The 25368-nt window shown below is 41.9% G+C and overlaps 1 protein-coding gene across 7 annotated transcripts in view; it reads right to left on the reverse strand.

The window, feature by feature from the left end:
• celf2 (cugbp, Elav-like family member 2) overlaps window positions 1-25368 on the reverse strand; it is a 236489-nt gene that overhangs the window by 184769 nt on the left and 26352 nt on the right. For all 7 annotated transcript variants that reach the window (XM_080292004.1, XM_080292002.1, XM_080291997.1 and 4 more), the window contains exon 2: window positions 4928-4963. In XM_080292004.1, coding sequence (XP_080148130.1) covers window positions 4928-4963 — 36 coding nt within the window. The remainder of the gene's footprint in view (window positions 1-4927; window positions 4964-25368) is intronic.

Consider the following 25368-nt stretch of genomic DNA (forward strand, 5'->3'; position numbering starts at 1 on the left):
GGAGCCTCTCAAAAAAGAGGAAAAAAAAGTCACACTGAGTTCCCCCAACATCACACACACACACACACACACACACACACACACACACACTGAAAGGCATGCATATGCGCCTTAGCAGAGAAAAAGACAAATGTGGGAACGTGCAAACAAGCGAATGAAAATGGAAAAGGAAAGTGAAAGCAAATCTAAAGATATTTTTCCCCCAGATCGCAATCTTGTAACTGAATCATTACTGCGCTTGAAGAACTAATTTCAGAAAGATCAACACCACCACCAACAACAAAAACAGTTTCTTTATAACGTGCTACAGTAATCATTCAAAACAAAATTAATGTGATAATGATTAATTATGGCAACAGCATTGTTTGCACTGGGTAGAAGTTGCTAATAAAAGAGCGCACTTGCAATCAGGACTCGATTGAAATGCATTTTCAATCATAACAGCCGTATATTCTTATTGTTTTAGGAAATCACTGCAATGCAAAGAAGACACGCCCACGACTTCAGCTTCTCCCCGTCTCAGCGAGGGAGCGTCAGCTGGAAGACGGAACTCCACTCCAGCATCCCAGAAAACCCCGGGGCACAACGCTCTGACTGCATGTGTGTGTGTGCGTGTGAGTGTGTTCAGACGAATCTGCTTTAATACCTAGTCATGTTCTGGATTGATTAAGAAGCAGCAATAACACCGAAAAATACATTTTCCAATCAACTATTCAATATGATCCAACTTTTTCAGGGGATAAACTAGTAAATTATAAAATAATGATAATAAAAAGATGAAAATGTAGTTCCCATGAAACAAAACAAATGTACCAAAAATACAATATTAAAACAAAAATACCATGTGTTAAAAAAGTAAATAAGAAAAGGCATCTGAAAATCATTTAGGAATAGCAAATCAGTAAAAAATGATTGTGTTATATGCCTGTGTTCAACACTATACACTATTCGATGCTTGATTAAACAAAAATAACAAAATGGAAGAACAAAACCTTGTAATTATATGTTAAAATATAGAAACAGTTACAATGATGCTTAAAATATTTAATAGAAAAAACAAAGTAATGACGTGTGTGTGTGTGTGTGTGTGTGTGTGTGTGTGTGTGTGTGTGTGTGTGTGTGTGTGTGTGTGTGTGTGTGTGTGAGTTTTATTCTCTCAGTGCTCTGTGTGTTCCAGGTCAATGGTCTAGATCACACATACAGAAGTCAGTCCCTCCTGGACCACTGTATGTTCACCTGCCACCCAGGATGTCTGTGTGTGCGTGTGTGTGTGTTTTATCCAGAAATTGAACCCCTGTGTCACTCAAAAAAGAAAAAAACTCTCTTGAGACAGATTGTGGGGAAGCGAAGGAAGAAAAGATATCTAAGAGTCCGTCCAGCTCTCTGCACACAGACCCCCCTCTCCTCTCTCTCTCCTTCCCTCGCCGTCATTAGCAATTCTTCATAATTCATGTGTTTGGATGAAAAATGGATGAACAGTGAGCGCGACACCGGCATAGGCTCCGACAATTAAAAACCCAATGAGAATTAAAAAACTGCTGCAACAGTTTCACTCTTTTTTTCTCCTTTGGCCACTTGTAACCACCTGATTAGCATCCACTCTTTCGTCACATGATGGCACCTAAGCTAAGCTGAAAGCCACAAAAAGGGGTAGCAGAAGGACCCAGCGCTGATATTTGGTCGCACATTCTGAACACGCCAAGAAGAAAAGAAGTTTTTGAAAGATGACAGAAATAACAGAGGCGAGATAAACTCGGATCCTGTCCTTTCCAACACGCCACGCTGCTACTCGACAAGAGAGAGAGGCCTGTGTTTGTTGTGTTATTAAAAATATGAGTCATTGCCCTTATTGATGAAATGCAAAAGTTCTGGCACAAAAAGTGGGGTTAAAAAATGAAATGACCGGGAGTGCTTTCAGGAATCTGTCACGCTGCAGCTCCTGCTGGACGTTTTCTCACTGGGGGACAAATTAAAGCTCAGGAAGGAGCCTTTAACACCGACAACTGTCACTGCAGAGGAGAGCGGACACTCCAGCCCGTGTCTTCTGACTGCCAGTTCCTGTCTCATAAATATTCAGATATGGGAATACTTGGGAAGGCGGGGCCAGGAGCGGCGCATCAGGCAGTCTCCGTAGCAAGTGGTGGGGGGAGACCGCTGTTGTCATGTGGCAACCGGGGAGGCAATAACGGACGCAGCGTACCGGGACGCCACATTGTGTGAATCCCTGTAATTACAGTCTCTGCTGTCTGTGTGGGTCTGGCTCTGTAAACAGGAAGTGTGAGTGCATTTGTGCGTGTCACGCGCACCTGCAGCCCTCATGCCAAAGAGGAACTTGAGGCCTTCGGAGAGCTGTTGTATCTGTTCCACTCGTGAGCTTATGCTATTCATACACTAATCAGCACTTGTTTACCACAATTGGTGCGTTTTTTTGACGTGTGTGAGCTTGCTGCTGGCACGCATGTGTGTGTGCATGGGTGTGTATGTTTGTGTGTGTGTGTGCGCAGCGTTCCTCGCCATCTCAGGAGGTCATGTCAGAGCCAATAGTGGGTTTGCGGCTCATAATGACCGATGCTGAAAGGCATCCGTGGAGCCATGCCTGCTAATTATCAGCTGTGTGCCTTCAAAGAACATTATCAGGACAAAGACCTGCAATTATACACACTCATGCACACAATCCCTCCACACCCTTTATCACCCCCGTTTCCGGCATCAGCTCTTCCTCCTCCCGAACTGTCTTGTCTTGATTGCAGTTCTCCTCTTTCTTTTTTTTAAACTCTTCTCCACACCTCTCTCTCATTTACTCCCTATGACTCCCATGATCCTCTTTTTCTCTGTCCCTGCTTCATCCTTCCAGCCTGTTTTCATTTCCTGTAGTCCCTTTATCTATCCCTATCCTCCCAATTCCAATCCTATCCTCTCTTTCAGCTCCCTTGTTGCCACTTTTCCTATCTGTTTCTCCCCAACCCCTCTCACTCCTCCTCCGCCTCCTCTCCGTCTTCCATCCTTGCCCCAGCTCCTCTTCTTCTTCCTCCTGGCCCAAAACAGGCACTTAAATAACGAGCCGGGTGTCAGTCAAACCGCCAGAGAGCTTCATTAGAGGAGGAGAGCACACAGGATCAAATTATACGCCCAGTTCTCTTTTGTGTGATTATGCGTGTGTGTGTGTTTGTGTGTGTTTGCGGGGATTGTGGGGGGTCGGCGGCAGTGATGGTGGTGGTAAAGGCACAGAGGAAGTAAACACACGTTCCGGAATGACGCAGCTGTGTGGCGGATTAGTGCCTAAGACAACACACACTGGTGCGTGTGTGTGTGTGTGTGTGAGAGCGCATGCGACATGCGACAGTCACAGCCTCGCTTATTTTCTCCAATCAGAGAGAAAAACAAAAGCAAACTATTTTGCCTAATTATTCACAGCCACAGCCGCCGTCGCTCGCTCTTCCTCCCGTGTTTTGACTCTTTTCCGCCGGTGTCGCGTTCCGAGCCGGCTCTTGTTTTTTTGATCTCAGCTGATTCACCTGCCGTGTTTGCCTGTCAGGAGCAGCTTTAGACTGATACTATTTAGAGACTGTAGTATTGAAAAATCAGCAGATATAGAACTCATCATCGTGTAACAACATGCTATCCATTTTCTTGTCGCACTTCCAAAAGTACAAAACATTTATTTAGAGGTTAGCCTGGTTCACAAAAAACATTTATATATATATATATATATATAAAAAAAATAAGAGTAATATTAAAATTATAGAGCCACTGGGTTACTTAAAGGACCACATCAGTGGTCTGACACGATTCAGTCCATTAAAATCGCATATTCTTTATATTACTGCTGAGTATTTTCCAAATATACTGCGAGTTTTTAAATGGATTTCTGACTTTCCAGGGAGCCATTAGATTCAGTTCATTTCACTATGGAGTAAAAAAAATCAGCTCACAGAGACTTAAAACTCACTACGGATAGGTAATCCATCACAGCGAACATTTCATCACCTTCTATCTTTGTTGTTTTCTGCTTTATTATAAAGAGAAATAACTGCCTTTTTTTAAAGAAAAAGAGAGAGATCACATTTTCATCTCTACACAACATTTATCCTTCTTTATTGTTTGCCTGCTACAATGTATTTTTGCCTTTTCGGTTCATGAATGCAGTGGATTGTGATTCTGGAGTACCCTTCAACGCAGCGGTGACCGCACTTACAGCAGCACCTGCTGACGCATTATGGATCCTATAAATGTTTATGAGATGTGCTATTATTAGGGTCTTTGTTGGACAACCAGTCATTAACACCTGTAGTTCATAAATGTAATATTTACTGCAACAGTAAGCATTATCTCTGATTATAACTCAGGTCATAAAGCATTACAGGTGCATTAGAAATCTTTATGAGCTTAAAATGATTCAAACGGATAAAAACTTGCACCGGCTCGTCCGCCCCCACCCTCCGACCTCCCTCCATCTTGTAAGAAATGGGAGGGCGCTGATGGTTTTCGGGGCAAGATATTCATTCTTTTCCTGTTAACTAGGCCTCAGATGAGAAATAGGTAATGCTATTTTAAGATTGGCCCTTATTTAAACCTTCTTCTGCCCTCCCTCTCCCCTCTCTTGATCTGTCGTTCTGTCGCCGAAGGGTTTAGTTTAATGACCCTCTTTGGCCATAGATCTGAGGCACGTCACATCTCTGCCTTTTAATTTCCCCTTTCTCTCTTTTCCTTTACTTCTCCTCTCTCAACCCACGACCTCATCTCATCTACCTTCTGTCCTTCTGCGGTCCCCCCCTTCCCCCCTTTTCACAACACCACTCCAGTGTTGATGCAGCCAGTGCTTGGCCTTAAGCCTGGAGATGGCATGCTTCATTGCAGATGAGGCCAAAGGAAGGCGAAGGAGTGAGGGGAAAAGGAGAGGAGATGATGAAAAGATGTATTACAGTACCTTTGTATCGGTCCAGAGAGGTCACTGGCGTCCTGCCTGCAAGACAAAGACAAAAGATTGTTGAACAGCTGTAAAGAGAATAAAAATGATTTACCTAATGATTTGTAAAAAGACAAATCGAATATAATTTGTGTCCAAACAGAGATGCTGACAAACGTAAGCGTCTATTCCCTCAAACTAAAAGCTTTTTTTTTCTCATTTTAAGTTGCCAGCATGATAAGAAATTTCTACCAAGATATTTAACAGCAGGCACTGAACGTTTAATTCAGGGAACCCTTCAGTCAGTATTTTTCTGCTCGCTGGACTCCAGGGCTGCCCAGAATTTCTAGGCACAGCTGGCAGATTTCCGGAGTTCATATTTGCCGATGAGGTCCTGGTGGCTTCATCAAGCGGTGACCTCCAACTATCACAGAGGCCCACTGCAGTCAAACATAAAGCGGATGGTAGGAGAATTAGCAACTTAAATTCTGAGGCTACGGTTCTTAACCGAGGGGGAAAAAGAACTGATTGCCCTCAAATTCGAAGAGTAGAGCAGGAGTTGCAAAGCTTGAAGGTGAGGCTTTTGATTTTCTGACTGAGCTAAATTCCCTTCATCACCTATGGCTACAAACTGTGTGCTGTCGCCAAAAGAATACGATTCCAGGTACAAGTGGGAAAAAATGAACTTTGTTCTGGGCTTTCTGGGCATGGTTCGTTAGCAAACGTTCGCAAGAGGACCCGGAGACTGGCGGGTGGGCGGAGAAACAAAGAAGTTTAATAAAGACTTAGAGTTCAACAAAGGGTGTTTCACAGTGTAACAGGTGAACCCGACAGGTGAGTTAACTTACACTGACGAAGGCAAAAAAACGGAACAAGAACGGGGAAATGAAACACACAAAAGCACGCTCAAACAAAAGAAGAAACAAATCAGACAAAAACAGTCAGGTAAAGAGCGGGGGACTACAGAAGGCAGGGAAACTGAAAACTACGACTGTGGAGGTTTGATGATCTTCTCCACAGCAGGTGACTCGACGTTTAGGGAAACACCTGAGCAGACCCAGGACACGCTACAAAGAATTTCCCTCCAGTGATTGCTTGAGAGAGGGAAATACAAGCAGTTTTGACTTAACTGCCGAGAACTAGAAGCAGATAAACAGAAGAAAAATGTATACATTGATGCAGGATAGAATCTTAATAGAGCTACATATAAACATCATATCAGTGCACATCTCCAGTATGCTTTACAGCTCCAACCTGTTTCCAGTCATGAAACAATTTCCCACTATAGAGTAACCCCCTCCCTAAAACTTCAAAATAAAATTATCCAACAAACATTAAGATTTACTGTGAGAGACGTTTCTGTGTGCTCAAACAGTTACTGTATCTCTTGCAGCACAAAGTGGCATCCAGCAAAGGTTATCATCTCACTCGGATTTTCTGTAAATGTTCCCAGGCTGCGGTTGCATCATTTGTAGGTGATTTCCTGTTAAGTTCTACCTGTTTTCAAAGCAAATACATGTGACTGCAGCTTTAAGCTACTTTTTAACCCCGGAGCTAAAACAGTCCGTCACCAATGAAGGCAGCGTTTCTGGAAACCACTTAAGATACTGGCAAACAAAATCCGCAAAGAAGCACACCCCCACTGAGCCATCTAAATAGTAAATTGGTCTAGTCTGTCCTTGGGAACAGCAGAGAAACTTGCTCGTTCCACTGGGTTTTCTCCATAATTCCCTGCTGCTTCCTCTTTTTCTCTCCTTCCCTTTTTGTTTTATCCCTTCCTCCAATTCTCTGTTCCTCTTCCACTGCATGTAAATAAATTGGTCCCCAGGCCCCACCACTAGACACTGTATGCGTGTGTGTGTGTGTGTGTGTGTGTGTGTGTGTGTGTGTGTGTGTGTGTGTGTGTGTGTGTGTGTGTGTGTGTGTGTGTGTGTGTGCAATACAGACACGCACAAGCAGACACAAGCAACCCTCCAGAGCTCAGACGCACCGAATTAGTCCGGGTTTTATGTCACAGAGGTAAATAAAATAATAATGAATTAACACAATGCGATCATTAATAAACTTTGTGTGTGTGTGTGTTCGTGTGTGTGTGTGTGTGTAGAGGTGGGAGGTGAGAGCAAGTGTGTTATGATGAAATGCTGGGGAAAAAAACTCCTCCTCAACACAGTGGCCAATCACCGCTATCACTACTCTTTGCATTTCAAAGACGCACTCTTGTCCGTTTCATCTCCACAGAACCACAAAACGCTCATCTGTTACACACACACACACACACACACACACACACACACACACACACACACACACACACACACACACACACACACGATAGCCACCTCCGCTTCAGTCCATTTTCCCAGTGCCATGAATTATGAAAAAGGGTAAATGGAACATCAGATACACACAGCCTGCACTTACAAGTACACACACCACATACACACAGATGCAAATAAGACACAACTAAACTACTACGCACAAAACTCGACCAGGGCTCTCATATTTTGAAATCTACATACATATATAACCTCCAAACATTTACACTCCATGGTTCTTATTATTTATTAACTCGCATATTACAGCTCGATGCTAAAACATGCTTCGCAACTTAGACATTACAGAAAAAGTCAGCCAGTTATAAAGACTCTAATTAAACTTAATAACAGTAAGTTCAATTAAAGTATGATGACACTAAAAGCACAGTCAAGCAACTAAGAGTTCCTCTCACTTACTCCATATCCAGCTGGGAAGCAAAAGCCAAAACAGGATAAAGCAGACAGGTCTTGCATGCTTTAATTATAAGACTCGTGCTTAAACTTCATTGACACTCAGTATGTGTCTAGAAAAGTTTGAAACCTTTATCAGGGTTTCTGCATCAATAAGAGGCGGTCTAGCCTTTATTTGAGTCTCAGTTTTATAAGAACACAATCTAGATGGAATTAATAACACATAATAGTGGTACTTCTTACATCTATATCAAATTCATTGAGTAATTAATCACAGAGCTAGCTGGAAAAAGTACGTGAACTCTAATCTAGTAACTCCTCCATCCTCCTCCATCTGATGTTGTCTTTAGTTGCCTCTGAGACTTGAACAATGATGAAAGACGACTTTTGGATCATTCCTCCTGCAAAATCTTTTTGTCCATCATTACGTCTAGGATGTCTGGACTGAACAGCCCACTACAGGTTGTGTTAACATCAGGATTCAGATTCCTATATTCCAGAACCTGAATTTTCTTCTTCCTTAACCACTGTGATGTTTGTGTACTTATGTTTTTGGGTCTTCTAGGATTTCACTGTACAATAGAGCTGACTCACATAGAATTTTTATACCAACAGTGATATTTGGTGATTTTAAAATCCAATATTCCAATATATTGGCCAGTAATTTTTTTTTCAGATACACGAAACATAGATTTTTCTGACTTTTTTTCTACTTAGTTACTTAATACCATTTACAGTCTGAGACTTTACTTGGATCAGCTAATTAATCTGTAGCTTCCCAACGTGTCACCAGCAGGAAAGTTGCAGAGTGCCCTCTGGTGGACAAACTATGCAACGTCAAGACACCGTCAATGCTCGTAAATGGCGATAAGCCAAACACAGAGATCCACAGATCGGCAAATAGCTAATATGTGGCTCAATTGCTCAGTGGCTGCAAGGCATCCAGGATTTGAGACACCGAAGCAGCCTTAACCATGATGCATCCTCTACTATGCTTCAAATCTGTGAAAAACATTGACATTGTTGCAGGCTTCCACCTCCATGTATCCCTATTATGTTTCTTCTGAGATCCTATGTAAGTAATTATTAAGCCACCATTTCCAGTAACCACCTTTTAAGAAAGCAGCTGAGTTTTTCAGTAATGTAACTTTGCATGCATTTATTTTAAGGGATTGGAGTGCCAGTTTCTGCTCTTTAAGGAGCGCCTGACCCCAAGTAGTCTTTAAAGAAGTTACTTTACTTTCAAGTTTGGACTGTGTATGATTACTACAGCTTTTTGTTTGTTACTGTCACTTGTTGTTAGTTTTATATATATTCCCTCTGAAAGGGAAATGCACTCTCTTTTGAGACATTTCCTTGAAACAAATATCGTACACTGATTATGATTAAGTCCTTGCCAATTTCATCAGGATGGAATTAAAACACAAACAATCCACAGGTGTTAGAACTGGTGGATATAGAAGCTTTATATTTCTGACTTCAGTGTTTAGTGTTTCAAGGTGTTTCTGAAAGTTCTTTTCTAGTGTACTGTATATTTTGCCGAGCACTCATTAGCCTTGTTTTTGCAATGATGCTCCAGGGTTGACTGCTAACTAAGTGTGGTCTCTGCTGAGACTGTGGAGATAAAAACTTTGAGGACAGTCTGTCAAACAGGAACAGCGTGACTTCAAGCTATCTACTGGCAGAAGTCGGGGACAGGAAACAACATTAAGTATCCCTTGGCTGAATTATTCACATTTGTTAATGTTGAAATTTCAGATTACTACTTGAAAACTTTTCAAAATTCTTACTACAAGAGTGTTATTTCAGCATAAGTGGTCACTTTAGGCCTGGATAGTATTTTAACCTTTCATTGTTTTCCAGCACACCGACTGACTCACACCAGAATTTTATTAGCTGCCCCATTACAGAGCTATTAATAGAATAGCTCTATAAAATCTCTCTGCAGAAAACAAACACAACAAGAAGCTTTAGGCTTGATTTTTTTGGAAATGCTTGTGCCCTTTGCTGGTCTACATAAGTCAACCTGACAAAATTTGGGTCAGAATTGATCACTGGGATGGAAACAGATGGGAAAACAGTGTCCAGGTGGAAAAAAGCCAGACTCATGCTTAATGACAGACAGCTTTTTGGCAATGTATGTGAACCCACGCACAAACTCCTGCAGACCTCACGCAGCTGAGGGCCTGGCAGAGACATAAAACAAAGCTGAAAACTTGAGGGGCTTCCTGGGCATCAGCGGACAAGGCGACGCAAAGACAGAGCAGGTGGCAAGACCTGGCACGTGCCATGGGATACTGGGAGACACTGTGATTACCAGAAGATGTGATGCACACATAGCACACACCGCTACACACTGCTTCTGCATTAGTGCTGTGTGAAGAGAGACAGTATGAGCCATTTAACAAACCTATTGAACAGCATCAAACATTCAGTATTTCTCAAACAGCCACACAGTAAAATACTGCCTGATTCAGAAGTACTTGCAAACTCATTCTAAGTCCAAGGCAGCATCTTGAAATGCATTCAGTTGAAAGCCCCCAAAATACTTAAGCCACAGTCATACAAATCACAGAATGACCATTGTGAGGGCACCCATTGTGCTCCAATGTGAACTTTTTGGCAGTTCGGGTCTGACTCTGGTAGTAACCAGAGCTTCTAATGATTGGTAGCGATTATGATTATGATTGGTAGCGACTTGCCAATCATAAATGCCTCTTTTCTACTAGTACCGACTTGACTCGACTCTACTCAGTTTGGGTTGTTTTCACCTTAATGTGGGTGGGGTCATTATAGCAACATTGCCAAAAGTCCCGTAACGTCATTTGTATGCGAAAGAAACACAACACAATAACGGATGATATACATGCTGCTCAGTCTACACCTTTTCGTCAGACTCGGGGACTGCCAGACTCATTTTCGTCATTGAGTCATCCTCCTTTCAAAAATGGCAGTTTCGATTTTTGTTAAGAAGTGACTCTCATGACTCATCGAGTGATGCCACTGACGGGCCAGTTGCTGGCAGTGCAGTCTGTTGACACGGACTCAGCTTGCTTTGAACTCCGGCAGAGCAGGTGCTAAAAAAGCAGTACCCAGTACCAGGTACAACCTGGTACCAGTGGAAAGAGTGGAAAGAGGTAAAAGTAGCCCATAACTAAAGCACACCCGGTTCTTTTTTTTTTATTAGTCCTTTATTTATCCAGGTAAAAAAAAAATCTCATTGAGATTAAAAATCTCATTTCCCATTTTCTAAATGTAATCCTAATGTTCCAAGCCAAGATATATTGTGTTAAATGAAACTCTAAAGCACACACAGAGGCCTTAAACTCACCAGGAAAGTTAATTTTCTCAGACTTCTACACAATCTGACTTCTACTGCCAACCAAAGGAGTCTCACCCTACTGGCTGCTGGAAAGAATGCAGCTATGTGGCATTTGTGCACTTCTTAGGCCCCACAGTCACATCTATATTTTATGGAGACTCAATAAAAATAAATCCAGCCATTTAAAAAGCTAAAACAAGAGAATAGTTGGCATTTCAGCTTGATAGATTTAAAAAAAAACCTTTAATCTATTATCAGATTTGTTGTCAGTTACCTTTGCGCCGACTGTCTCATTAGCAGTTGTAAGACTACAGTAAATCAATTTGATATTTGCTTGTTCTAAAAGCCCCAGGAGGATCGCTAGCTGTCTCTTGTTTTTCTCCCCTGCTTCATCCTCCTCTCAGCAGCCCATCTGTGTCATCCTAACACTTTCCGTTTTAACGCTTCTCTCCTTCTCACCTGCCATCGTGCATTTCACATATACCCGCTTCACAAGCTGTACCCACAATCCCCAGCCAATCAACACACCCCTAACACACATCTTTAAACACTGATAAATGCATTCCCACACTTGACTTTCACACTTTCCTAAGGCTTCGCACTTTATTCATCATCTTAATCTTATCTCCATCGCCAGTGTGTGTGTGTAAGTGTTGAGGTGTGTGTTGCGTCTGTTTCTAAGTCAGCCATTGTCACTCTGAAAAACAGTGCCAGGTCTTAAGATGATGTCAGATACAGGCTGCTGGCCTGTCTCCAGATGGATCTTAACTCTCCCACTGGAGGATGAGCCGGGTAGATGGCCGTGCCAAAGTGCCAAAGGGGGAAGGGGACTGGATGGCATCAAGACCTGAGCAACACCAATGAAATGCTGTTTCATTAATCACAGTCTGACTGACGCTGCATTCAGGTGTGTCCAGAATAGCACAAATAAAGGGTTAATAAAAACACTGATCCTGATTCTAGTGTCTTATTGTGTGTGGAACTGTTTAAAACAATGCATTTTGAGTTGATCAAGAAATATTCCCCTCAAAACTGTAAAGCTGAATGGTTTCTTCCTTTTAACGACACTTGAATTAAAAGGCTTAAAAGAAAGAAGTACTGCGTCCAAAGAAACTACTCCTCCTTCTTAATCCAGTCCTCTGTTGTCCATCTGTACCCCCAGTATGTTCCAAGAAAATCATATTTCTGGCTAAACGTACCGCTTCTGATTCATGCTATCACACTCCTAAAAATCCCCGAAATGCTGGAAGAAGCGTAGCATTCAACCATATTTTGGCAAAACTAATCTGTTTGAAGATTTTGAGCATGTGGACGGACAATGTAGATGCTGGCTGAACAGCAGGAGTGGTTTGAGAAGGTCTGTGAATATTTCATTACAATATTTTACCATAAAAAAAAAAAATCCATAGTCAAAACTGGAACTGACCGATGACACCATTCCAGCAATGAATGGAAATGATAAATCTTTTAGAATCGCCAAAATAAAAGGATGAGACATTTGATAGTTCCAAAAGCATACTTTTTATACTATGGTCTGGGTAAACTAATTTAAAGATTTGAATGAAAATACAAAGTTAATGTCGAAAGATATTCCAGGAAATGTCTGATCATCCTGACAGATTTGGGGCAATACATCACCATAACACAGATTTATGTACTGAAAAACAAGGTTATGCCCTGAACCCCTGACAATAAAACTAGTTATGTGTGGTTACTGTAACATAAAAAGAATGCTTTTGTTTCTCACATTTGACAGAAAAATCTTTACCACGTAAAGCTTTAAAGGGTAGTGAGATAAACTGTATTTATCTTCTTTAATAGACATCTAAAGAGATGAATAGCTTATGGATTCAACACAAACAGTCTCACATATGTAATGTGCTGTTTGTTAAAGAAATTATAATACCCTGTTATACCTCAGTACATCACCAGAAGGGTTCTCTGTCATTCCCAGTCCTCCCTACAACACCTGTTCTGGCTCTATATAAGGTGGAGGAGCTTCTCCTGAGAAAAAGTTCAACACTAAGGTCATGGTCCTGAAGAAGCTGAGAGCAGAGGCTGGCAGATTAAGAGGACATAAGGTACTGCAGCAGGGACTGTTGGGACAAGACCTGGCAGTACAGAGTCATGAGAAAGTGGTGTACATGGGGGCAGTCGGTACGCTAAGCTTAAGGTCAGCATGATGATGTCAGCTATTCTTTCAGTTTTATTGGCCAATTTCAGACACAGGACAGTAAATAAGCACCTGGCCCCTAAACATACACATAAAAGACATGAGGAACTTTTTTCCAAATGAACTTTGTTCCCCTGTTGAGAAAGAGCAGAGGATGTAGATACTGCCAGGCTTGGTGATAACAAAGCAGACATGCTAGTATTTGATTCGATCGTAGAACTCTCAATGGAAAGTGTTTATTGAGATTTGAATTTCAGTAGCTGGACTACACCCCACAGACTTCCCTTTCAGTCATATGCCTATAAATGCCTACTTGCACCACACACCCATTCGTTCTCCTTTCTGTGCCCCACTTCCAGCCTCTCTCAAAGGTTTTAAGGGACTCTCTCAGCGAGGCCTTTCCCAAATCTCAGTCTATGGCCTAGCTTCTTGCTTCATTATCAATAAACGTTTGTCATTTGCATTAGGGTTGGGGACCTTAGTTTCACTTTTCAGACCCGGAAGAAACATCCACCTTTCATACAGGATATGAGAGAAATGTTTTGCAAACTCATTTAGCCATTTTATCAGCTGCCAGTAACAATTTCCGGTTTCTACTGTTTGAATGATTAGCTGCATTCTGCAACCTTCAACTTGCCCAACAGAATTTACCAGAATCCTGCAATTACCACTTGTAGCCACAGGGGCTGCTGTTGCCACTGCTGAGCAGCAAATTCTGCACATTTTTGATTTAGCACATCATAATGGAGCTCTGGCATATAAAGGCGAAACCTAAAACACAATGATCATTAATTCGGTGTGTAAACTATAAAAGATGAATGCTCTAGCAAACATTATTTTATAGTTTAGTTCTGTTACTTTACAGTGTAGCGCTGGAATTGCTGGAAAATTGCAATTACACTGTAACATACTGCAGTAAAACAGTGCACGTGTGTGCTGTTACTACAAAGGGTTTGAAACAAGTGCCCCAAGAGACTTCATTTACTGTGTGTGTGTGCACCTGTATTTATGAGTGTGTGTTGACAGGACTGCATGCGCTCATGCATGCACGTGTGACATATTGAGGACATTTAAATGCAGCGAGAGAAACGACCTGAGTGGTAAAGGGTGAATAAAGGGAGAAGTGGCAGTAGTGTGTTAGGCCTCATTTACCTTGTGATAGTCAAAGGGTATGCAGGCAGGCTGGTTGTGGCACACACACATACACACACACTTGCTGTATGTTAGTGTACAGCTGTACAGCAACTAAGGAGACTAAACTCAGTGAAGGAGATGCTTCTGAATCATCCATCACGCTTCTGGGAGACAAGAGAAGACCTCCCCTCTTTTTGTCTCTCCCTCCTCCTCTTTAATAATAATCCCCCCCACCTCACCCCACCTCTTCCCCCCACCCCTCTCTCCATCTCTTTCCCCATTTAATAACAGCGCAAGAGATCAGCTCCATTAGCCCGGACCTCCTCACACATGCAAATGAAGCCGGCGTTATGGAGGCATGCGTCACGCATTACTGATGCCACACTCCTCGACCCCATCTCTCCTCACAACAGAATAAAGGCTGCATACATGTGTGTGTGTGTGCTTGTGTGTGTGTCTCAGTGAGAGTGAGTGACTGAAAAAAAAGAGAGAGAGAGTGAGGGGGTGCATGTGTGTTACAACAGTGGTTAAATTGAGATGCATTAAGGTTTTGATTGGGGCGACGGACACAATGCTAGTGTGTGTGGAGTCGAGCGCAAGGCCATTACCAGGTGGCCGGATGATAAGATGGTGCAAAGTGAACGTGGAAGGACGAAGGTTCCAGGAAATGGGATAGAGGGGGGGAATTAGATGTGAGGAGGAGGCCTATATGAAGAACATTCAGTATAACAGCTAATTAAATCTACTTTTCCTTACTCAAAGCTTATATTTTTCATTAATTTAAAACATTTCACAGGTCTTCACTTCTATAGGTTGCTCTCGGGTTTTTATAAATACAACCATCTCACACCACTCCACACGGAGGGCATTTCAGCAAAGTTTTTCAGTGATCTGGCTCATGCTCATCCACGTTAAGCAGCACAACTGTAACTGCTAACCTAACAGCTTTCACACCACACAAGCCATGAGCACTTAGAAGCAACTTAAAAGAGCTATTTTTAGGCTCCGTGCTATTTCACTTTGTTTTACACATGTAGCTGCAGTCGTGATGAATCCTACTGAGCTCACAACGTGGGTGACCTTTGCTCATCACGCTAATGCAGCACTCACCGCTGATGCACTTCCGAAGGTGCCGCTTTCACTACATCTTCAGTGCCAAAATGGGATTTTTGGACACACTTCTAGTTAATGAACCCAGTGACACTAAAGTTAACCAGGATTTCCACCACTGTATTAGAAACTGGGAAGCTCACCGATTCTAGTAACCGGAAAACCAGATGTTTTCAGACATGAGCTACAACCATCGCTTGTTTTTGTGCCTAATTAAGGTAAGATAGCTAATTTAAAGTTTTTACACACAGAAAACCGATCAGCTGATTTATTAGATTTATAAATTATTTTTTAAAAATGTAAAAAGAACCAAAGAGGCAAATGATACACTTTAATACTGTTTGACCTGTTCAGCTGGTATCCATTTACATTCACTAATTAGGTTATGCAAAATCATTCATGGCTGTATGCCTACTAGATTAACCGTGATTTGGTGCTCTCCCACAGGCACAACCTACATTATTTTCTCCCTAAGCTGAAAGTGGGAAATAAAGTCCAGGTCTCTCTCTCTGCCTCTCTCACTCACCACACCAACAGGAGCATGTCTGTACAGAAGAAGCAGAAGAAGAAGAAGCAGAAGAAGAAGAAGAAGGAGGAGGAGGAGGAGGAGGAGGAGGAGGAGGAGGAAGTTGCATCCATGGATAGAAAATGCTAACTTTAACTCAATCCATGTTTTGTGTTTGCGTGAGATGTTACAATATGATTAGGTCACATTAAAAAAAATTCTAGATGTTGTCTCCTAACAACCAATACTAACTTATACTTGACAGAATTTTCATGTTGATATAATTAATCTGTAGATGTGTAGGCAGATGTGAGCCTGCCATGTGAAATATGTTGCACATGACAAGTATTTCACATTTTGTCACAATTATACTTGTTTAGGGTGTAACACACTACACGGTTAGGAGTTACTGTAATTTAATTACATGTACAATTAACATTACAGAGCAACCTGAAAGTATAATGAGTAGTGTGACACATTTCTTTCATTTCATTATCATTTTTATACAGCTTGCAGTCACCTCAAGAAAACAGGTTACTCTAACGGTGGTTAAATGGGTAGTTAACCATTTCTTTTGAATGATTTTCAATAAATTGCGTTCTTAGTTCTTGAAAATCCTGCAGAGGCACTCGAGGTGTAACATCAACCAACTGATGTGAGGTCTGAGTGGATGCATCGGTGCAGAGCTACACATTTGAGGAGCTTGAGGAAGCGAAACGAAATAGACACAAATATTTTTGAATGGAAGGTTATTTAAGAAAGTGCTACAAATGCTCTCCATTTATAGCAAGTCTCTGGTGTTCACTAAAGAAAATATAAGTGTTGACAGAGAGCATAATAAGGAACCTCAATCACGTCCTGCTACCTTGTTAGCCTTGACGGATATCCAACATAATTGAGCTGAAACGATGGTTTGTCATAATTGGAAATAATTAAAGGCTCTTTTGTGGCAATGCTGTATTACCTGAAGCTTTCATTAACAGCTTCAATACTAAGACCTTGCTTTTGTCCACTTGAGAAAGTGAAATCAGTCACTTATGGTCTTTCAAAACTACAGATTCGATGAAAAAACTTCACTCTCCTAAACAATCATTCCTGGCAGTCGGTTGGCTGTTACTTAGCGCTAAGGCCCCCGTGACAAGGTGCCTCATAAAAGGCCACCATATCAGATCTATTGCTGTCCATGTGAATGTGGACCGATAAAAGAAGACGGGGAATAAATCAATATCACGAATGCCAGTTCATCAGATTGGAGGGTAGCTCAGACGGTGAAATGTCAAACACTAATCTCTTTAATAGTCTGATATTACATTTTAATCCCAGTCTGATTCCTTCACTCTTTCGTTCGGGCTGTCTGTCGATGCCTGCGAAGGAGGAAGGTGAGAGAGACAGTAAACAGAGAAAGAGAGGTATCAAAACAGAGTTGAAATTGGGTGGATTAAAAAGACGGAAAGAGCAGATTCCAGACAGAGAGAAGAAAAGAAAAACAGCAGAGGACGGGAAATGGTCGGTTTATGGAGCGCTGTGGCACGCTGCCACTTCAGGTCTGAATTTACAATGTGGGGCGATGGACTGTGAGAGACGGAGAGGCAATAAAGCGATGTCGATAAGAACTGAGGACAAATTGATATGATCATAACATGTCACATTAAAGACAGGCCTGCCATCCATCAATATGATAAAAGGCCTTGTTCATTCTAACACTAACACCACAGCCATTGATCTCAATGCTTCACTTAGCCAACCACTAACCATTTATGATAACTATCATTATGCAGTTACGAGGATGTTGATGATCTATCGGTCCATGCAGTCCACAACGACAAAGATAACCCTCACTAATCTGCTGCACTGGCAAGCCTGAATCATGGAGGGAAATTAGGTAGAAAAGAGAATAATTTCCCTCAATTCTTCTCAATTATGTCATAAAATAATGTGACGGTGATGAAATGACAAAGTGGGCGGAGGTGGCTGTTAATGGTGATTTAAAGAGAGGAGCCAACTTTTCCTTACTCTGAGCTTACCGGAAAGATGGAGCGCTACTGAATTCAGAGAGACAGACAGCGAGAGCGAGAGAGGAAAAGCAGCATTGACGATAACACCAAACATGCTTTTAAATCACCCTTGAGCAAATCAGTAAATCAATATCAATTAGGCTGTGAAAGAGCCCAAATGGACAACTGGCTTTGTTTTAACTAATGAAGTCTGTGGAGAATCCAATCAGTCCTGCTACCCCTCTCTCACTCTCCGCTGCCACCCCCACTTCTCATTACCACCATGACAAGATGAAAATATGCACATGAACAAATACACAAATTCTGATGCACTTCGTGCTGCATATTTAAAACTACAATTTGTCGATATTAATGTTTTCTTAACAGCCTCACATTGACCAGCAACTATTATTGATTTCTTGGAGCGTATTATACGCGTTGACTGAGTACCTATCTGCACAATCCAGGCTTTGCGCATGTCAATATCTTTGTGCATGTCAATATCTTGTCCAAAGGATTTCCATGTACAGTCATCAACAGTGCACAAATGTATGCACTACTTATAATCTTTGCTTCTTGCTGGGTGAGCTCATGATAACAATCCCATGAGCCACTGTCATTCGGGACCTTGAGAAAGAGTCAAACTAGCATGCTAGTCTACTCATTTTCCTAGCTAAGCTACCGAGCTTGTAGTTGTACAGTAGCTAAAAAAATTCTACTATTTTCTACAAATACTACATAAAAGTATAGAAATAACAAACTCAAAATATCCTTTATTTCGTCAGTTCTGGCTTCTTTGTTTGTGCAGACGTTTTTTCCTGATCTCTGCCATCAAATATTGAATATTTTGGCTGGTGTGGACTTATCATCGGAAGAAAATAACAATCTGAAGACAGGAGAAATTACTTGTATTTTGAAGCAATCACAGAAGCTCCATCCAAATACAGTGAAATTACCTCATCTCCCATCATTTTGGAGCTGACAGCTAGAATTCCTGGACCTGGTTGTATATGTATGCAACCCTTTAGCCAACCCTGTCAGTCAGTGGTAGCCTTCGCTGCCACTAGTAGCTGTTCCAGCCACTCGCTTCTAAGTTAACGGGTAGTTTTACTTGGTATTCATCCATCTTTTATTGCTGCAGGATTCCAAATTTCACTGACGGACTGCTTACATTTCGAAACATCTCATCTCTAGCAAAGATTGGACAAAGTCCATTAAAATCAGTTTTCCAGAGGAGGTCACACTAAGTGACAGATAAAAGTTAGGTAAGTGGAGAAAAATATGGAGCCCTTGAGAGTTTGAAATCAATACCAAGATATAAGAAAATCTGCTATATTAGCATTTAAGCTAGCCAACATCTGGCCAACTGTCTGGTGTGCATCACTGCAGAGGCCACTGATTGCACCTGTATTGATTTAAATAGCACTAAAGACCCATTGTAGTCACTCATCTCGTCACTCCTTTGCCTAATGCCGCCTCTTATTGATTTTTTCAGGTTATTTTGTTTTCCTTTTAGGATCTCGTGGGGCGATTTTGGCCCTCAGTCATGTATACACGTGCTAGCCCTTTGCAGGCATTTACTGTGATAAAGGTAAGATAAAGTCTGATCAAAGTTGAATCAGGAAGTTGATCTGTTAATAAATGATAATATTATTATCCTTTGATGGGTGCCTCATTCTTTTTTAGTGACATTACAGCATTTTTGTGCCACTGATTGTGATGCCATGAGGTGTGAATAGACCAAAAACAGTGAATCTATGAACTGGAATGCTAAACAACAGAAACACAAACCTACTACAAAGTTATGCAATGCTAAAAGAAGCTGCTGGTTTGGGTGATTTTTCTCTTCAGCCTCATCACTACCAGTCGATCCTTTCACATTGTCTTCACATCCTCGTTTGATATATGGCTATGCGTAAAATATAGGTTATAGCCACTTTAATGTTGAGCTAAATGAATGGAAGTGTTTGAGTGCATAAGTATCATTGCTACAGTGATTAGGATATGGTTTTCACTGACTGACACACACAAACCACCACATTCCCAAAGACACATGCACACACACACAGAGACACCATCCCTGGCAGGCAGCATGCGGCGAGGCTGCTCAGGGTTGCCATATCATTTTAAACATCCATCAGCTCAGCAGAGATATCATATTAGCTCCTCATCTGCATACGGTGCAGACAGAATGACAAACGAGAGGGAGGGAGGGCGAGAGAGAACGCGCTTCTCCCCCTCTCCTTCATTGCATCTCTTACATGGCTGCCTTCCACCCCTCCACTCCCCTCTTTGCTCCCTCTATCTCCTTATCCCTCCCTTCTAACCTCCTAAATTGGATCACCACTGCCAGCAAAGCGTGTGTAAAAGTGTGTGCGCGCATTGTTGCGGTGTAATCACATCTTTTAAATGGAAAAGGGATGAATCTCAGGAGGAACGATGACCACTGGACCCATATCTGACTCCCAAGTCCCCCCCATTGGCAGTCTTTGTATCTCCGTATACTTCATCACACTTGCTTTCACTGAGTAATCTAAGAGTCTTGCAAACTTTTACACCTTATACCGCCTACGTCTTTTACTCTACAACTTTCTTTCCACCAGTCCTCAAACTTTTCTAAACAGTTTGCTTCCGCAGAAACTTTCAGCAACATTTTAATAGCAATGGTTTTTCTCTGCTACACCACAGATTATTAACAATTTTGAGCCCATTAGAGATTTTACTGTCTGCACGTGCACATCCTCATTTTGCAGTGGTCTGAGAATGACATTTCTCTTTAGATTTTTTGTAATTGTAAGCCTCAATTACCCTGTTCATAACCTAGTTGTTGCAAGTAATTTAAACTATAAAACAAGCTCTGATAATGCACTTATGAATAAGTTACTGTGCAGCATTGAGTCTAACGCTTCTTTCATTTAATATGCTCAACAGCAATGTAATTTTCCACTGATGAAAAAAAACAACATTGTATCCTGTTGGAAAACAGTGAATATTTAATGGTGATGTTATCCTGGACTACTTGGTGTAAACCTAATTTCTAACCAATAAAACCATCGCAAATTTCTTATTCACAGCCTCCGATGATTGAAGTGTTCCTTCTAGAACTCGCACTTTATTGGTTTACACTTTTGCATCATTCCTCACTATGTTGCATCGGGTCGCAAATCCCATTTTTTCCACAGAAATTACACCGCACTGAGGGAGTAAATGGCCCATTTCCTGTTGTCTTTAATGCTTATTTTTGTTCAGTGAGTTTAGTTATGCCATTTACAAATGACCCTTGCGTCGAATTACCAAAAATAGCAGCACAACTGATTCAAAGGCATCATTACCAACATTCCCACAATAGCCCAAAATTGCTGCTGGTTGTTTTCCCAAAACTGGGAACCAACTGGGAGCTATAACATATGATTGTTTCTTCTATATGTAGTCAGGGCTGCACTGTACTGATGAAATAAAGGAAATTTGCTTTCCTTTTTATCAAATGACATATGTTGATTCTGCCTATGTTTATTGCATTTGTGACAACTCCATTTTAATGTTGTGATCCCATTTGAAGGAAAGTAGCACTGCTGCTAGAGCTCTTTGTTTTCTTCATAATGTCTATCATTATTATTAGTAACAGCAGTTCTGGACTGATACAAATTACTGATATCACTGTTTCCAGTGACAAATGGGTGAATGCATTTAACTAAAGCTCATAGGGTTAAGACTTTTGGCTCTGCAGTATGCCATGTTTGAATTTATCAAGGGTAATCCAATCCGACTAGCATCTCTCGAACTCACTGTCATCCCCTCAGGTTCTGATTTCTAGTCAGTCCATTTCACCCACCTTTCCCACATTTTGAGCTAAGAATAAAAAATTTAAAAAAGGTTGAGGACGTGTCATTCTTTGCCCCCCAAGTCACAGACATACAAAAAACACTTGAGAGCGGAAAGGCGTTATCACAGAAAAGTAGAACAATGCTCAGGAACACACTGGTACACAACACCGTGACAATGGCTCAGAATGCTGCAACACAACAGGGGAGAGCGAGAGAGAGAGTTTGGGAATGAGAGAGAGAGGGATGAATGCAGTGGTATCCTCAGATCTGAAGGCAAATCCCCCTTGGTGTTAGTTCTGCTCGAGCGGCTGGCACTGACACATGAATATTTCATACTGTTGATGTTTAAATCCCATCATTTGTGATGTAGCATGTGAGCGTGTGTGGAGATTCAGTGAAATGAGGAAAAAGAGGAATGTGTGTACACATATATGTGTGTGTGTGCGTCTGTGAGACAGAGAGGCAGAGTGTGTTGATCTATAATGCATAGTTTAAGTAAGTTCACTTGTGATCGGGTCTATTGCGCCTGTGTTTCAGTGTTGTGAAAGAAGTGGACGTGCTTGTGCCTGTTCGTTTGCCTGGAAGCGCAGATTACCCTCCGTTAGCTCATCCGCATGCAACTCCGACCATGACACAACAATACAGCTGTGATATACATGTTTGAAAGCATAAGCACATGTGCATGCCCGTGCAGACACTCAATTATTCAGACTGATTCAGGAGCTATTTTACAGTCTAGTTTCTGACATTCAAAAAGCACAAAGCTCGAACATAAAGACCTCATCTCCAGCAAGCTAAAAAGGCCCCGAAACAACAGGGCATCACTTTTGGTTAATCTAGTGAATCAGCAGTCACTGGTTGAGTCACCGGGTTGAAAAGGTAGCACGGGCAGTCAATAAAAGAGCTGTTCAACCATTGGGTAAGTTCTCTTTAAAGACTTAGCTGGATTGTAACCTACCACTCTGCTACATTACCCTTATCACATTTACCAACGGAGTACTTCTTCACACGACCACAAGAGGTCCTTTATAGTTTCTGGATTGGACCCAATTTATCTCTAATTACAGTGGATTGCATTTAAAAGAGGGTTCCTATAGTGGCCACATCTATGGAACTGAAAACTGTGGTGGACCTGTCCTAATTAACAGCACCTCCCATTTAATAAAGGGTATGACTTCACATGTTTGGGAGCCTATATAAGCGGTTTCATTTCAAGATGGCTTTTTCTCCTCCCGGAAGGCCGATGTCTTTTAGGGACCCAGCTTGTTTTTGTTGTTTTTCCTACTTTGATTTGACTGTGTTGTCCTGTGGTCGTACCTAATTTAAGTCACATGCTGGTCAGCATCTAGTTTTCTTTTGTTCTTCCTTTTTTCAGGCTACGATCTTTGTGCGTATATTCTTTTTTTGTTATGTTCTGAACGACTCGGGCATAACACAGCTCAATTCAATGCAGGTGTTTAGTGTTCTGAGTCACAAAATACATAAATGACATCTCTATTCTGTGATTTAGATTTTGTCAAAAGAAAGCTTTGTGCTGGTCAAACAAGCGCATCTCAAAATATTTGTGTTGTAATTAACACCATACACAGTCAGTCATAAAGTCATGGCCAAAACAGGTTACAAAAGGCTTTTTACACAGCATTTAAAAGCTGTAAAGCCTAACATAAAAAGACTTCTTGGTGGGCTTTTATTTAACATCTATTATTGCTCATTTTATTTGTCTTGTTTTAGCTGAATCACTTGCAGTGTACCCACTAATTAGTGAATCAATTTGGCTTTATTTGTAGATTATGGTTTTATTAATGGATCAATTTATCTTCCCACTGTGTGCTTGTGTCTGCATTAAAGCCACTCAAAGCAGACCAGACCATTTCTCTTCCAACTCATCCCTCAGGCTCATTACTTCATCTCTCTTCCTCACCGGGTCCCTTTCCGACTCCTGACTCAGTCTCTTCTACTTTGTCTTTTTTCCAGGTAAGCGACGCGATCAAACTCAGACTCTCCATTCTGACTTCCAAATGCGCAATTTCCCAGCTAATAGAGTGTACTCAGAAATGACTAATCGAATCGGAGCTACCTGGAAAATTAATTTGCCATTATGTTCTTCCAAAATTGTAATAGGGAGGGCCAGCAACCTTGTGTAGTACTGCCGCAGGGGAAAGTAAACAATTAGAGACTCGTGACTAATGAATTCTGTGATTAACGAGTATGTCGGAGGTAAATCTCGACAAGACCGACACACACATGCGAGAACGTATGTACAAACAGTTACACACTCGGAGTGAGGCGCCCTTATCTATACACAGAATTCATGGTTGAAGTGAAATATTCCACACTTCTTCCAAATTCTTTTCTCTCCCCCTTCCACCTGCCAATATCCTTACCCTGCATGGTTAAGTGAAATAGCTGGAATATCCACTCACAGATTGTGACTGATAGCACGCGTAAGCTCCGGCAGCGCGTGCGTATATGTGTGTTTACATGTAAGAGCAAGCAAGCAAGCAAGACTCATGCTAGGTTGGAGTGTGTGTGGCAAGAGACGCATGATAAGGCCAATCTGGTTTGTGTTACAGTCCCAGATAAAGCAAGAGTGGTGAGGGATAGATAGCGGAGGACTGTGGAGGCACGACACTGCGGTGGCAACACACATTTATACCACCACTGTGCCATCTGTATCTGAAAAAACGAGCAAAAAAGCTTTCTGAAGAATTCCTTCATAAACAATAAATGAGAGGAGGATGAGGTGTGAGTTCTATACACTCTGCTTCTATCACCAAGGCTCTATTATATACAAAACCCAATGGACCGAGCCCCATCTGGGGAGCGGGTAATGACAAATATAGAAGGAACATTAGGATTAGATGAGAGTGCATGTGTGTGTTCATATGAATGTGCATCAGATGCCCAAAGCGAAAGCCACGGGCTTAATTGAAGGATGTAGTGGCATAGTGATAGATAGAAAGAGACAGAGGAGACAAGTTGTGTGTTGCTCTGTGTGTGTGAGAGAGTCCCACAGTGGTGTAATGACTCCCCATGGGAGCAGGACCCGGGGCTGAGACTCCCTTCTGACTCCCTGCTGTCAACTGAGAGGAGGGATAAAGGAGGAGGAGGAAGAGGAAGAGTGATGGTGGTGAAAGAGAAGACGATGGTGGCGACAGCTGCCGGCTCCTCAGGACAGTAATTGGTTGGCTGAGAGAATGACACACACACACAACACACACACGCAACCTGGGGCCGCACGGATGTTGAACCCACTACCCGAAATCGACAATGGCACATCCCACCTGGCACAAGCCACCCAAGCCTCACACCCACAGGGGTCTCCTCTTAGCGCCAAGCAGGGCTTTTAGGAAGAGGAGAAAGGAAGGAGTGAGGAGGGGTGAGGTGGGCTTATTCAGCGTGACACCTCCAGTCACATCTCAGTAAACAAGCCATCGGACCCCGGTACCCGAAACCCAGAGCGTGAGTGGCAGCTCCAAATCACACATGACAGCTTGACTGACAGGCCGGTATGGGAAAAGGGAGGGATGGAAATATGAAAAATAATAAGCTGTAATATTATCCAGACAGGAGCGATGGGGAGGGTGGAGGGAAAAAAAGGGAAGGAGAGAAAAGTGATTCGAGGAGATGAGGGTGCCAGGAGTGGCTGCAAAGAAATCCAACTATATGCTATA

This window comes from Astatotilapia calliptera, chromosome 17 (assembly GCF_964374335.1).
Source record: "Astatotilapia calliptera chromosome 17, fAstCal68.1, whole genome shotgun sequence".
NCBI lineage: Eukaryota > Metazoa > Chordata > Actinopteri > Cichliformes > Cichlidae > Astatotilapia > Astatotilapia calliptera.